The sequence below is a fragment of the Homalodisca vitripennis genome, chromosome 1, assembly GCF_021130785.1.
Source record: "Homalodisca vitripennis isolate AUS2020 chromosome 1, UT_GWSS_2.1, whole genome shotgun sequence".
Classification (NCBI taxonomy): Eukaryota; Metazoa; Arthropoda; class Insecta; order Hemiptera; family Cicadellidae; genus Homalodisca; species Homalodisca vitripennis.
This window is the reverse complement of record NC_060207.1, coordinates 30,990,950-31,004,963: the sequence shown is the minus strand read 5'-3', so window position 1 is coordinate 31,004,963 and position 14,014 is coordinate 30,990,950. Positions and strand designations below refer to the sequence as shown.

Sequence of the window (14,014 nt, the reverse complement as noted above, 5' to 3'; positions counted from 1 at the left end):
ACTCAATGAGGGTAGTAAAACGTCTATGAGGGTGATATAATATATTCATGCTGATGACACTAATTTGAAAATCACAGCCTCAACTATTTGAACTAGAAACCAAAGCAAGTTCGGAGAGAAATTTATTAAATTGCTTATTTAATTCTAATAACCTACTCTTAAATACAGACAAAGACTAATTCAATTAATTTTTGAACTCGGCAAACTACAAACGAATGTTACCCTATAGTCACAATTCGTAATAACATAATTGAAAATAAGGATAGCATAATGTTTTTGGTTGATAAATAGACAACAATTTTAAATGGGACATTCTTATAAAAAATTGCTTTCTAAAGTTTCCTCAGGTTTATACGCATTAATTAGACTATTAAAACCTTAAGGGTCATTTAATTTTCGCATATTTACTCATTAATGTCTTTTGGAATCTCACTTTACGGCGCTTTTGCTGGAAATATACTGAATTCCATTCTAAAATGCAGAAAAAGGCCATTAGAATATTATTTAATCATCGTAATAGTACATAAGGGACAGTCACAACTATTTCACAAGAAATCGTAATAATGTATATTGAATTAAAATTATATAATTCTCCATATAGAAATTACGAGTAAATAAGAAGCTACTTAAATTTAAAATCAAATTAAAAAACTTCTCATCCACAAGGCCATATATTCCTTTGATGAATTGTAATATGATGATTCTGGAAATAAGGTCATGCCCAAACTAGCCTAAAATTGTTTTAAATATAACTGTTTTAAATTTAAATCTTTAATTGTAATAATTATATTTCAAAATTGTTCTATTTTATGTGGTACATCTCGTTTTTTGTGTATATATTCTTGTTCCTTATCTAGTACAGTCCTATAAATTAAAGTCCTGACACCATTTATGCATATTTTGTATGTATACTAAATGAATAAACATGTTTGAATTGAATTCATGTCAAGAGCCCATTTTAGGGCAAAAAGTGTCCCTTAAAAATACACTGAAATCGAATAGTGAAGGCCTCTGAATGATAATGTTTAAGTGCAGGTATTTTTGTAACAATATTTACTTTTACAGCGTACAAAAAACTACACATTTCTACCTCTCTTATTTGAATTTTTATCGCGTTCCCATTACTAAAATGTTTCTAAGAATTAGGAGTATACGGACACTTGCGGATTACTACCAATTACGTGTGTAGCAATTACAATTTATTAAAATACTTATTCTGAATTAATATGAGTTGTTTAGGGAGCATGGGACAATAAAAGCCTCAAACATGATCATTTCTTATTTATTAGAACGCAACATTTACTTTTTTCTATTTTACATTCTTTATTTTTGAAGTTAGGTTTGTAACTAAAACTCTATGATATAGTATTCTTTCCAAATTGTATCGCATAGTTGAGTAAATATCTCAAAAGACATATCAAACAATTTGATTTTAAGATTATGCTTAAAATACTTTACATTTAAACGTTTTTTGTAACTTATCAACTTAATCAAATTAATCGAAATACATATAATATATATTACCAGGTAGCAGTACCAGGCGGACAATATGTCGAGTAACATGATTCACTTAAGTTGCATGCAAAACGTCAAGTTACTAGGTCATTCTCCAAATGAATGAATCCGAATGAATGATATGTCATTCTCGACATATCACCATATGTTATAGGTTTCGCTAACGTGCAGCCAAAAAGTACATCGTAAAGTGACCTCTGAACATACGGCACAGTGTATGTCACACGTTAAGTGTAAAAAGACAGTACTAGAGTAAAAATTGTTCTATTATTTACTCGTTGCTATGATGGATACTCTTAAGACCAGTGTTAGCTAACAATCGGCAAAATCTTATACAGTGACATGCGTCATCATCTAACTCTATGTTGCCTTTATAGAAATTAAGCTTTGCGAAAGATTGCAAATTTATAAAACAGTTTGTTCTCAAGATAACTTTTTCCAGCCCTACGAGTGATAGACTTCGCTAACACTCAGCCAATAACAGTCCAAACATAAAGTATAGATATGTAAGTTTTGAAAATATACATAAACAATATTATGGTTAGCATTAACTATATAAATATATAAATCTCCTAGATTATTTTCTAATCCATCTCCATCATTTTGTAAATAATTATCTACATTCTTTTTGGAATTATTTTCATGTGTTAAATGGTAATATTATATTTTAAATTCTTTTGAAAGATTAATTTATTTAATATGAACAAGAAATTTAAATTAGTTTGTATAAAGGTTAAAAAATACAATCTTCGTAATATTTGCGTTTCTGAATAATATAGTTTAACTTTAACTGTATCTTTAGATGTTACTTTTTTAATTGGTTGGTAATTTTATGTGTGCCATAATTACCATAGTGCCAAAACTGTCTGACAGTTTTGTAATAAACATTTTTAAGATATAACATATTCTAGTAAATGTTTTCTAAATAATACTACAACACACTATGAATTTGTAAAAGTATTCTGGACTTTTGATTATATTAGAGACTATCATTAATACCTAGTACTGTCCTTAAAAGTACACCACTGTTCAATAACGTAGACAGGGAACGTTTTGGGAGGGTCCAGACAACTGATATTTTCCCGTAGTGGACACAGAGTAAAGCTCCATTTCGTTCCTTAAAAAGCTCTTGACCCGTCTCTTTATTGAGAACGAGCTTTCAGCAGTACATGTCAGTAATATTGAATTATTTAAATAATAATAATAGTTTACTAAAACCGTAATTGAAAACTTGAAAATTTGGAGGGGAGGTCCGGCCCCCTGGACCTGACACTCCTTACTGTATCTTGATACAATTAACATTATTGATACAATTGGTTTTTAAATACTGTTCCAGACAATTCAACAGAAGTTTTTAAATTTCTCTCAATGGACACTGGCCTTGATGTTCCAGATTTTAAGACTAAACTCTCTGCCTATCGACCAGACGCAGCCACATGCCCCCGGCCGCAGCCAAGGTTATCGCCAAAGGATCGTATCTCATTGGATTCGGTGTTCTGGGAGACGTCTGCACTGAGAAGCGCTTCATCATGACAGCCAGTCCCGTCTTGACCATTAACTGCGCAAAACGCTGGCCTGTGTGAAAAGTTAACAGATATTCATTATTCTGAGATAAAAAAATATCACAAATCAGTTTTGTTTAAATATCTTAACGTTGTAGGTGTAATTAAAACTAATATCTGTATAGCCATATTTGTTTATTTACCTGCGCAATATCTCGGACCTTCGCCGTAGGGCATGTACGAGAACGGTTTTATCTTGCCCTTATTCTCCTTGCTGAATCGTTCCGGGATGAATCGTTCCGGCTCAGGGAACAGTTCAGGGTCCTTGTGCAGGCCTTGTACAGAGACCAACACCTCCGTTCCTCTTTCTATCACGTAGTCGGTTCCAGGCACTTGATAGTCTTTTGTGCAAGTTCTGCTCAAGAAACCTAGTTGTGCGTGCTTCCGATGTAATTCTAAAGAACAAAAATTTCGTTAGTTGAACTAGTATTGACGATTTGCGCGATTTTCTTATAGAAGGGATCTTAGTACAGTTTAAAGTATATAGCATTCAGTCACTACCTAACTTTTCTATTGTTTTCGGCAAAATACTGTCAGTTATACAAACGTCTGGATGAGTCAGACAGAAAATGTAAAGTAACGCAATTGTTCTCGAATCAACTTATTCGCAATTGAATATGATCCGTATTTTCTTTATTATTGATAAAAGTTTTTAAACTGTTCAAAAGAACTAAACTTTCTACAACCCGCCATTTTAATAACAATGCACAGTGCTAGAGCTACTTCAAAACCTTTGGCGTCACAGTCTGTGACGTCATAGTCGTTCCCGTTCTTTGAAACCAAGACCGGTGACCGGGCATATAGCCACTCCGATTTGAATAATAAAACTAACCAGAATATTTAAGGTTAGTCATAACATACATAATCATGAACAGTTTAGTTTTACAATTATCCAACGTTAAAGGTTGGTTTTAAGCGATGGTTCACTGAAATTGAAAGAACTATTGGGCCCTAAAATAAAACTATGAGGTACGTGGACCTTTTCTGGAAGGCAAGGACTTGATGTAACACTGCCGGGACTTATAGAGAGCGGGGCAGCCAGCTTTGAAGAACTATTGTAACAACTCTGCCCACATAATATCTTAGGGACGCCTTTGAGAGACTTAGGGACTCGGTGCTGGTTACAAGAGAAGAGCGAGCTAAACCTCTTGCAGGGTAATCTTAGCAAGCAACAAGTACAGACAAGTAATCAAAACAGCTGCAACTAAACATTGAAGTTAGCACTACTATCAGAGCAGACGACAGCACCAGCTGTAGCCGAGAGAGGCTCGGCACAGCTATTCGCCCGACCACAGGCCAACAAAATAAAAGAGGCACACGCCACATTTATTTATGATGGAAACTTATAAAGGTAAGTTACAAAAAATTTACTACAAATGTAAGTCTTTATAAATAGTTTAATTTTAATAACTGCTCTTAAATACTCTTCCTACTATTTCCCTGCTAAAATTTGCAGAAATAAAAATTCAAGTGTTTTTATTCATAACTAGAAGTTACCCGTGGCTCAATACGTAGTCATATCAAAGGGCGTAGCCCACTTAGAGGAAGCATTTATAATGTAATATTCTGAAGCCTTATGATATGTTACAAATAGAAGTAGACATACATTTCAGTACCCATAGTTATTATATTCAAAATTGAATACATTTTTTACTGCTTCCATTTTAGGGTTTATGAATGAACAAATATATGCATATAGGCAGGGCCGCATTTACAAATTCGGCGCCCCTAGGCCTACAGACCAAAGAGCGCCGCCCCCCCCCCCCCCCAGAGGAATCTGATTACACTGACGTAGAAATCCAGTAAATTTCTTAATTACGTAATTTTGATGAAAGATAATAATTACAATAGTATATATATATATATATATATATATATATATATATATATATATATATATAGGAGATATAGGAGTGAGTGTTTTGAATAAATAAAAGCAATGAACCAATGAATGAGTCAACGTCGCACCCCGGACCTAGTTGACCTTGGCCACCCGCCCCGCCGAGCGCCAACACCACCCGCCGCGGCGACTTTTTTCTTTTGTGTACTTTAAAATTTATGCGCCCCCTAAAATTTTGCGCCCTAGGCCTGGGCCTAGTGGGCCTATAGGGAAATGCGGTACTGCATATAGGTCTCGGAAATCACATTCAGCCAAAAAAACGTCAACTTCCGTCTGTTTAAATGAATTTTCGTCCAAGGTATTTAGTTAAGTTTGCCTTATGACCAGATCAAGAATTTATACAGTATTTAAATGAAAACCAATTTCAATCAAAAAGCGTCTACTTTTGGCACTTTGAATTTACTTCCTGCCTTATTTATTTATAGTTTGCCTTTTTGTCTGGATGAAAAAATTATATTTACTTACATACGACTGAAAATTACTACGGAAAAAGAGTCAGTTCTTGCCGTTTCAATTTACTTCCGATCTAATTTATTTACAGTTTCACAGTTGATTTTGCCCTGATGGAGAAAATATAAACGTATGTTGATTTTAAAAGCTACCTGGGCCAAAAAGGATCTTCTACCAGGCTTTGTAATCTACTTCCGGTCTAAAATATTTCAAGTGTCATAGTGTTTGTTTTTTTCGTCCCGATTGAAAAAATATATATACTTACAATAATAAGTTACTGCGGTAAAAATGTCAGTTCCTGCCATTTAAATTCACTCGCGGTCTAATTTATTTACGGTTCCACAGGTGGGTTTATGTTGTTGCGCCATTCAAGAAAATAAATACATATCTGTGTTTCAGGAACCAACTTAGATAAAAAAAAGTCTACTTCAGGCCCACGATATTTCTAGCGCTATAATTGGTTTTTATTTTTTTTGGTCCTGGTCACAAAATATATGTATGAAAAAGCTTAAAAAGAAGCTTACTTAAGCTAGCTTAAGAAGAGATAAACTACTTAGGTCAAAAACATCTACTTCCGTCACTTGTGCTCTCCTTATATAAGGAGAAAAGTGTATCATCCCTTTTTTTTATTAAGCTACAGAACAAATTTCATACTCAATGTCGAGGGAGCGAGTTCCGAATATCCTACGTGCAAACATTTACATCTTTGTTTATTAAGTTGGGTTTTATAACAGCCTTTAAATAGTATTTCCAATGCATTAGATGGTTTAAATTCGTTAGTGGTTCAATATGTAGTAAAATTTAGATAGCAACATCGTCCTTAAAATCTACATGAAACTTCTGATCAAGTACTGCATATTCAATATTTTTTTAATTTAAATGTACTTTATGTATGTCTGCCTCTTTGGCGAACTTCAGCTGGAAGTGTCAGCAGCTGTTTAGTCATAGTATATTGCAAATTACTTTTTGTAAATATTAAATTACTTTCCCGAATTGTAAAAATATTCCACGAAACTTTTCCTATTTTTCTCTTCATCAAAACCTACCTCGGACTTCAACGAATATGTTTTTAAAGAATTGCCTAAATTGATCCAGCTGTTCTCGAGATTAGCGCTTAGCAACAAATTTAGCAATACATTTTTATTTATAATATTTTTATGAAGTTGTGTTTTTTCAGTAAGCTCTATATACAATTTATACTCTAAATAAATGTTACACTTTTACTTGAATATCTGATAATCCTCCTAATACAAGTTTTACAATACCATCAAGAGCCATATCAAGATATTCCATGCCAGCCAGAGTGTCATACGTTATCTCCTCCACAGCGTCGACCTCCGCGTGGATCCGCTCCTGTACCTCTGGGTTCATCGCCATCTCGTACAGGAAGAAGTTCAAGGCGGTAGAGGTTGTCTCATAACCGGCCAAGACGAACATATACGCCTGGGCTGCCAGTTCTTCTATTGTCATGTTTATTCCTAAAAACAACGGCCGAAGCATAGGTAGTTTAAAAGCAGTCAACAAAACTAGATTTTATATTGTAGTAACTGTAACTTTGATAAATTAAGAATAAAATGTTAGAGTTGGTCCATAAGCTAGGGTTTAGAAAGGCGAGACGTATAGTTAGTCCGTATCTTAGACCGTATCTAATAATGCGTTTAGACATCCAAGTCTATATTTGCTAAACCCGCTTTTTTAGACCTAATCTAACTTAGACCATAAAGATTGGAGCAGGAACTTTGTGTAGTGATGTTGCTAACAGGCTATTGGAAATAAATTATCTGTTGGATCTCCTTTAATGGCCAACAATTTGCTCTTTACAAACGAAATTTTCTCAAAAACTGCTCTAAAGTTTGGTTTGATACCATTAAATTTATAATAAGTTTCTTGGCGAGATCAAACAGCACTTCTATCTATTACCAATGATGTGAAATACAAAATTCTTATTTTTGTAATTCAGTATACGAATACAATTTACAAGTAATCCTGGTTTTTATATTACTGAAATTTTATTTTAATGAATCCATATTTTACAAAAATATCTACTTTACGTAAAAACGTCCCAGAATCTTCAATATTGCTTTTCATTGCGAACAAAAATTTAACGAGGTTCCCCCCCCCCCCCAATTGGTGCGCAGTTATTGGGAGCATGTTGCAGTATTTTAAGATAGGCAGCTAGTCATTTTTATAATAATTAAAGTATTACCTAACTTTTACCAAAATAGTTTGGCTTTAAAATTTAAGAATAATAGGAAACACCTTTATACCTTTCATTTTTATTGTTTTAGTGTTTTATTTATTCTTTGATTTTATTGTTTATATATCAATAACAAACATTGAGTATTTTTAGCAGCTGGTTACTAACATTTTTACAACAACTGATAAACAATTAGGTTTTTTATAAATTTTGTTTTTATACATTAACTAGCGGACCCGGCGCGCTTCGCTGCGCATTTCAATAAGTTTCCCGCGGCTTCGCACGCAATTTCCCGTTGAAAACAGTACACTATATTCACTTATTCATTTTCTATCACATTCTAAACATTGCTGAGATAATTGATAGTCGTTCCTTCGTGAGCTTCTTGGGCGCATTATGAAGGTATGTACCACATTCCTGATACTTCTGTCAAAAAAAAACAACTAAGGTTGATTTTATAACATTCTTTATATTTGTAGCCAACGTAAGATAGTAATTATGATATCTGCATTGCTCTTCTGATCAAGCATGAGCATGGTTTATATTAAATAAATATTGCAGTTAAAGGTGAATTTTTACGTCAAATTTGAATTGTATTATCTGGATAGTAAAGTCTATGTTTAACAGTGATTGCAGAAACAGTTTTAAACAAAATTTGTCGTTTCTCTTAAGCTTACTCTATGCTTTAAAACTATAAGTGTAGTAATTAAATTATATATAAATATATTTTTTGTCGCATTATATATGTTTACAAAGAACAGCTGATTAAAAAATTTGAAAAGACTCTTTCACTTAATAACATATGTTTGCTGCAATGCATTTCTTACGGGTATTTCTGTAACCAGTGGGGCGGAATCCTGAATCGGGAAAGGGATAAAAAGTATCCTATAACCTTCTACAGATCAAGACGAACAAATTAAAAAAAAATTAGGCGAATCCGTCCAGCCGTTTGTGAGTGATGCTGTTACACACGAACAGTTTCATTTTTATATAATAGATTTGCACCAAAATGAAAGTTTGTAACAGCAGTTAAATATAGGTATTACGGCAGCCGTTCAAATTTGAAAATCCACAGGGTAAATTGCGGGTTTTAAAATACATAAAAACCCGTAATTTACTATGAGGAATTTATAATTTGTATGTCAATAGTATATCAAGAATGCTAATATATATATATATATATATATATATATATATATATATATATATATATATATATATATATATATATATATAGTGTGCGATTTTTCATACTAAGAAACATTGTTCATAATGCAGTAGATAACTAACCTTCATCTCCAGATTTCGCTCCTTGTTTGAGTTCTATAAGCGGCTGTAGGAGATCATTCCTGTTATTTCCGTTAGTCTCTCTATACTCAACAGTGTCTTTGGCAAGGTTAAAGAAAAAGTCGTGAGTTTTCTTAGGGATGATTCTCAAATTGAATGTCTTGGCGATGAATCCTCCATAGAACCAGAGGCTGTTTCGGTACATACTGCCGAGAGAGGGGGAGAATATACTCCCGGCCATCTCCTTGAATGTTGCTGCCTTGTCAGAGGCGACGTCGATGTCAAGACCGAAGGCAGTGCTGGTGGTCACGTCCACACTGAATCTCGTGAACAGATCCTTACACTCAATCTCATCGTTCTTCTCTGTGATTTGGGAGACGTACTCGCTCAGTTTATGGGCGGCGTCGATAAAAATCGGGAACATCCCTTTAGTTTTGTTGGACGAAAATAACGGTGTTATTTTTGCTCTGAGAACCTTCCACTGTTGTCCACCCAAGGAAAACAGATGGGCTGTTAGAGGCTCGAGCTCTTTGTTATAATGAAGGCTCTTGCCATCAAAGTACTGAAAGTCTCTCACCAAAACACTTCGCAACAGTTCCCTGTCAATAATTAATACACTCTTCCTGAAAAACTGGAAAATCCCAACCAACTTTTTCGTTCTATGCTTTTTATACAAATCAAACACGAAATCGTTGTAGGATTTCTTCATGCTTAGGACAGGCCACAAGTTACCGATTGCAAATGTGGCTGGTTCATAAGGTATTCTGCGTTTTTCAAAGTACTTGAACGCAGATGCGACATACAGATAAAGAAGAGACAGAAGCGAAAACACTGCAAGCAGGAAGTAACCAAGAAACCAAGCGGCGTTAGTAGCCATATTGAGTGTCTGAAACACACCAGAGTTCTAGATAATAAAGTTATTGTAGTGTGGATTGTTAAATATTTGACTTTATTTCACGAATTATATTACTGTTAAGTATTAATATATTACTAAATTATTCTCAAATCGTTACTAAGTTTGTATTAAAAAAAATATTTCTCTCAAACGTCGTAAACGTAAAAGTCAAAATAAACTTTCACCATAAATAATCCTGAACGCAATATGCCATACTGGAATAAAGAATCAACCTTTCCCATCATAGGTACGTTTTGTATACTATACTGATTGTTGCAATTGGAACCTCGATAAAACTAATGTAACGTTAAGTTAAACCATCAAACACAAGAAACAAAAACTCAAAAAATATATCACACATTATAAACATATTTGAGTTGACACAGAACAAAGTAATTGGTGTGCACATTTGTGCGTTTGGTTACGTTAGGTTACATCAGTATAACAAAGAAAGTCTGCACTAAATTGTAACGGAAATATTTACGAAAAAGTCTTCATTTAAATAATTTTAGGAGCTCAAGGTAATATTTGAATTTTATTACTTCTTAATTTAACTGTAAATTTTACATTAAAAAATTCAGAACACTGCTTCGCTAGCGACTTGTTGCTACGGTAAATAATCATGTAATCGCTTTATCGCTTTGAGGCTGCATTACAGTACTGGAACCAAACCAAATAGGTCAATAATTCTAGCGGTGTAGCAAGTGAAGATAGAACTTCCGTTTGAACTGTACCCCCTGTTTTAAGGCCAAAGAGTTTGATAAAATTATTTTCAACCGGCCAAAAAACCTTTAAGTGGTGTTTTTGGAGGGTAGGGTTTGTGTTTGGGCAATTTTTAAATGTAAAGGTGGGGCGTGAGGTATCTCATATTTTAAGGTCTCATCTTCACCTGTTATACCGCTACATTCAGAGCCCCAGATGGCCTGGTTCACCATGTATTAAAATAAAAAATAAAAATGCTGGTTAATTTCAAACCATTTTACATAAAATTTACATTACAAAACATTTACCAAGTAATTTACACAACAAACACACAATTTTAGTTCGAAAAGTACGAAATTAATATAAATAATGTGTATAAATATTACAGACGTTAAGAGAGCGCAGACTCTCCTACGACATGATCAGTAATCTTGATTCATGTGGTCACTCCACAGACAACCTATAATGTGAATCTCTCCCTACGTCAACACGATTAAGGGCTGGTTCGGCAGTCATGAGTTAAAATGTCTAGACTTCAATTAACTCCGGAGTTTAACGGAGGCAAAAATCAGATTTGACAGTCGCAAATTTACGACACAAACTATGGAGTTTAACAAGTCTAGGATTTTGTAAAGTCTGGAGTTTGTCTGTTAAAACTCCAGAGTTTATCGGGGAATTATAAAGATATTGTTGCTGTTATGTTGGTATCAGTCAGTTCCCACCACATTTTCGAAATCTACAGCTGATTTTACTGCTAGAAACTGGAGAGACTCTTAGTTTTACTAACAATTTTTTAATTTCATAGCATCAGTTATAAGCTATATACAACAGGTACATATGTTTTTGTCATAACAAACTTAAGGTTTGGTTTCATAAAAAAAATTTAATTTATCCCTGCTTTTATGCAGACTTTGGTGAAATACCGGTTAATATAGTATGAAATTGTTTTATGTTATAATATAAATCTAGAGAATTAAAACTTTATTGTAAAACTATTAAATCTTTTTTTTTTAATCTATAGCTATCAAAATCTGTTACACTTTATATTGACTACGTATTGTATCATGAACCCATTGTACAAGCACATAAATTTAGGCAGTGCCTACCACTTCCGTTTTACACACAAAAATAGGTAGGACTATTAATTGTATTATTTATAAAACATAAATACAATGCTAAAAAATTCTACGATATTTACTTTTTTTGTTACAAATCAAATTTGCGGTACATCAACACATTCGAATAAAATATTATTCAAGTGTCGACTGATTTTCTAGCTCATGTGGCTTTGGTATTTTTTAACTACGAAACCTGTTTCATTTTCTTCCGGACAAAGTTAGATCAAATCTGCTTACATTACTTTTGTATCTGAACTATACCTAGTTTAAGATCTTGATCGACACCTTACATAATAAATATTTGTATTTGATATAAATAGATCAATCGTTGATAAAATGTCAAATGGTTCGACGATTAGAAAAAGGTTTTACTATTTCTAAGCTTACCGTAAAGAGCTGGCAGATGCCCAATCACTATAAAATTTTCGGAACATTTAAAAGCGCTAACTTGAAAGATAAGCCCTAAATATTTAATCTAAATTTGGTCACTGCCATTATCAGGTCAGGGCTAGGGTCATACTGTTTGATAACTATACAATTTCATAATGTCTATTTACCAAGGTTCGTAATACAGTGACAAACTGAGGTTTGTCATTGTTTAATCCAATTTATATTCAATGGTAGGTGTTTGGTAGGTGTTGTAACAAAATAAATGATTGAAACCTGAATATTTAGGTTTTACTCACCTAGAACAACATAATTATAATAAAACAGTAATATTATTATAGAGAAAATTAACTTCAATAATTATAAAACAGCTGGTGTTATGATTTAATATTTTCATAAATGGAAATCAGTTTTCATTACATTCTTCCTTCCACGAGAGATCAAAATCTTTCTAATATTTCGGAGCATATTTTGCTCTTGATGGTCTTTTGAGAAACATTTACATTAGTCGTAGTTGTTTCTTATCGCTTTGGTTAGTCATATTAATGCCTGAGCACGCCCTGGGGATCGGCTTTCCTCTATTAAACCTTTCCGAAACAACCGTTAAACCTCACTTCCTATAGCCTAAAGAATTATACCTCCTTGATCTAGTAGCCTTGGTTTTACACCAGGAGTTAAGTTGGCAAAGAGTGGCGATGGTAAAGATATTGCGACCCATTATAACACCAATCAGCGTTCAGTGTTTAAACAATAGAAGTCGACACGCCAATTCACCATACAATAACATTCTGTGTTAGTATAGTTATGCTATATGTGTTAATATGCCACATGTTCAAAATCTATTATGAATGTACTGAGTCTGTTCACAAATTTATTTCTTCTGATACTTTCTTGTTGCCACCATCGTTACACATAAGACCAATTTAAATATAGTGCTAATTACACATTACTTTTGAGGTTTTAGATGACTTCACTAATTATAAAAAATACACACGTTTAGAATGTGTAGATCACAGTTCAATGAAACATCTGTATAAAACACGTTTTAATGGTCAGTGAACTATACTATACAGAACAGATTTTATACTACTGCTAGATACGGCTAAACGTGGTCCCTGACCGTAACGCGTAAAAAATATACATATTAGGCAACACCACGCAGTGAACGTAGCATATCCCCTGCCCAGCTCCACCTACGAGGCGCGGCTATTTGAAATCGATAATTAACTTACCTGAAGAAGAGATCAGATTGCTGATCTCGAAACTTAATGTTACTGAATTTTTTCACTAAACGATGGAAAATGTCCGGAAAATCATGTTTCCTTCTGAAATCGAGACCTTTTGTAAAAAGTGAAATTGGTGAAGTTTTACGTCACGTCCCTATTTATCCCCTTCAACGTACTCTACTCCCCTCTCAAATACGGTTGCATTCGTATTTTCCGCTGGTTGAAGCAGTACTGGGCGCAATCTTTCGAGAGTGACTTCAAAACGTGTGCAGCATTTTGTTTCACCGCCTCAACGGTTTGAAAATGAGTTCTCTTCAGTCGACTTTCGATCTTGGGGAACAGCCCAAAGTCACATGGTGCTAAATCAGGAGAATAGGCTTGATATTGCAACACAGGACTCCTTTTATCAGTTAATACTGCTAAAATAATCATAATAGATTGCTGAACTGATATGGTGCATTGGTGTATTGGTGCTGAATCCACGAGTTGTTTTTACACTGTTAAATGAAGACACTTAATTACAACTTGCCGTTTAATCTTTGAACTGGTCGATTTTTTCCCGGCAAGCATTTTCAATCGATGCACAACAGTTGTGGCCAGATTACTGTACAGTGATGTTATTATACAGGGTGGTTATAGATTATTGTACACATTTTAAGATTGAATAAATAAATATTTGTTTTATTAAATAGCAAATTTAAAACAGTTTTATTACCAATGAAGGACAAAAAGATTACTGTTACTCATACTTTTACAAGGAAACTAAACTAATTCC

The 14,014-nt window shown here is 33.7% G+C and overlaps 1 protein-coding gene across 1 annotated transcript; it reads right to left on the bottom strand.

Moving 5' to 3' along the window:
• Nucleotides 1-1,270: 1,270 nt before the first annotated feature.
• On the bottom strand, nucleotides 1,271-12,088 carry LOC124359213 (probable cytochrome P450 6a14). The gene is made up of 5 exons (XM_046811779.1): nucleotides 12,014-12,088; nucleotides 8,915-9,797; nucleotides 6,693-6,905; nucleotides 3,221-3,472; nucleotides 1,271-3,090 (listed from the first exon to the last, which is right to left on the bottom strand). Exons 2-5 carry the CDS (start codon nucleotides 9,786-9,788, stop codon nucleotides 2,918-2,920), a joined length of 1,512 nt encoding a protein of 503 aa, XP_046667735.1. The 5' UTR covers nucleotides 9,789-9,797; nucleotides 12,014-12,088; the 3' UTR covers nucleotides 1,271-2,917.
• Nucleotides 12,089-14,014: the final 1,926 nt, after the last annotated feature.

Bases quoted from the DNA above. Each gene is read 5' to 3' on its own strand.
- LOC124359213 (XM_046811779.1), bottom strand. From the start codon at position 9,788: ATGGCTACTAACGCCGCTTGGTTTCTTGGTTACTTCCTGCTTGCAGTG. The intron at 3,473-6,692 runs GTATTGTAAAAC...TTTGTTCTTTAG, and splicing joins TCTTGATATGGCTCTTGATG to AATTACATCGGAAGCACGCA. The intron at 3,091-3,220 runs GTAAATAAACAA...CTTTTCACACAG, and splicing joins AGGTCCGAGATATTGCGCAG to GCCAGCGTTTTGCGCAGTTA.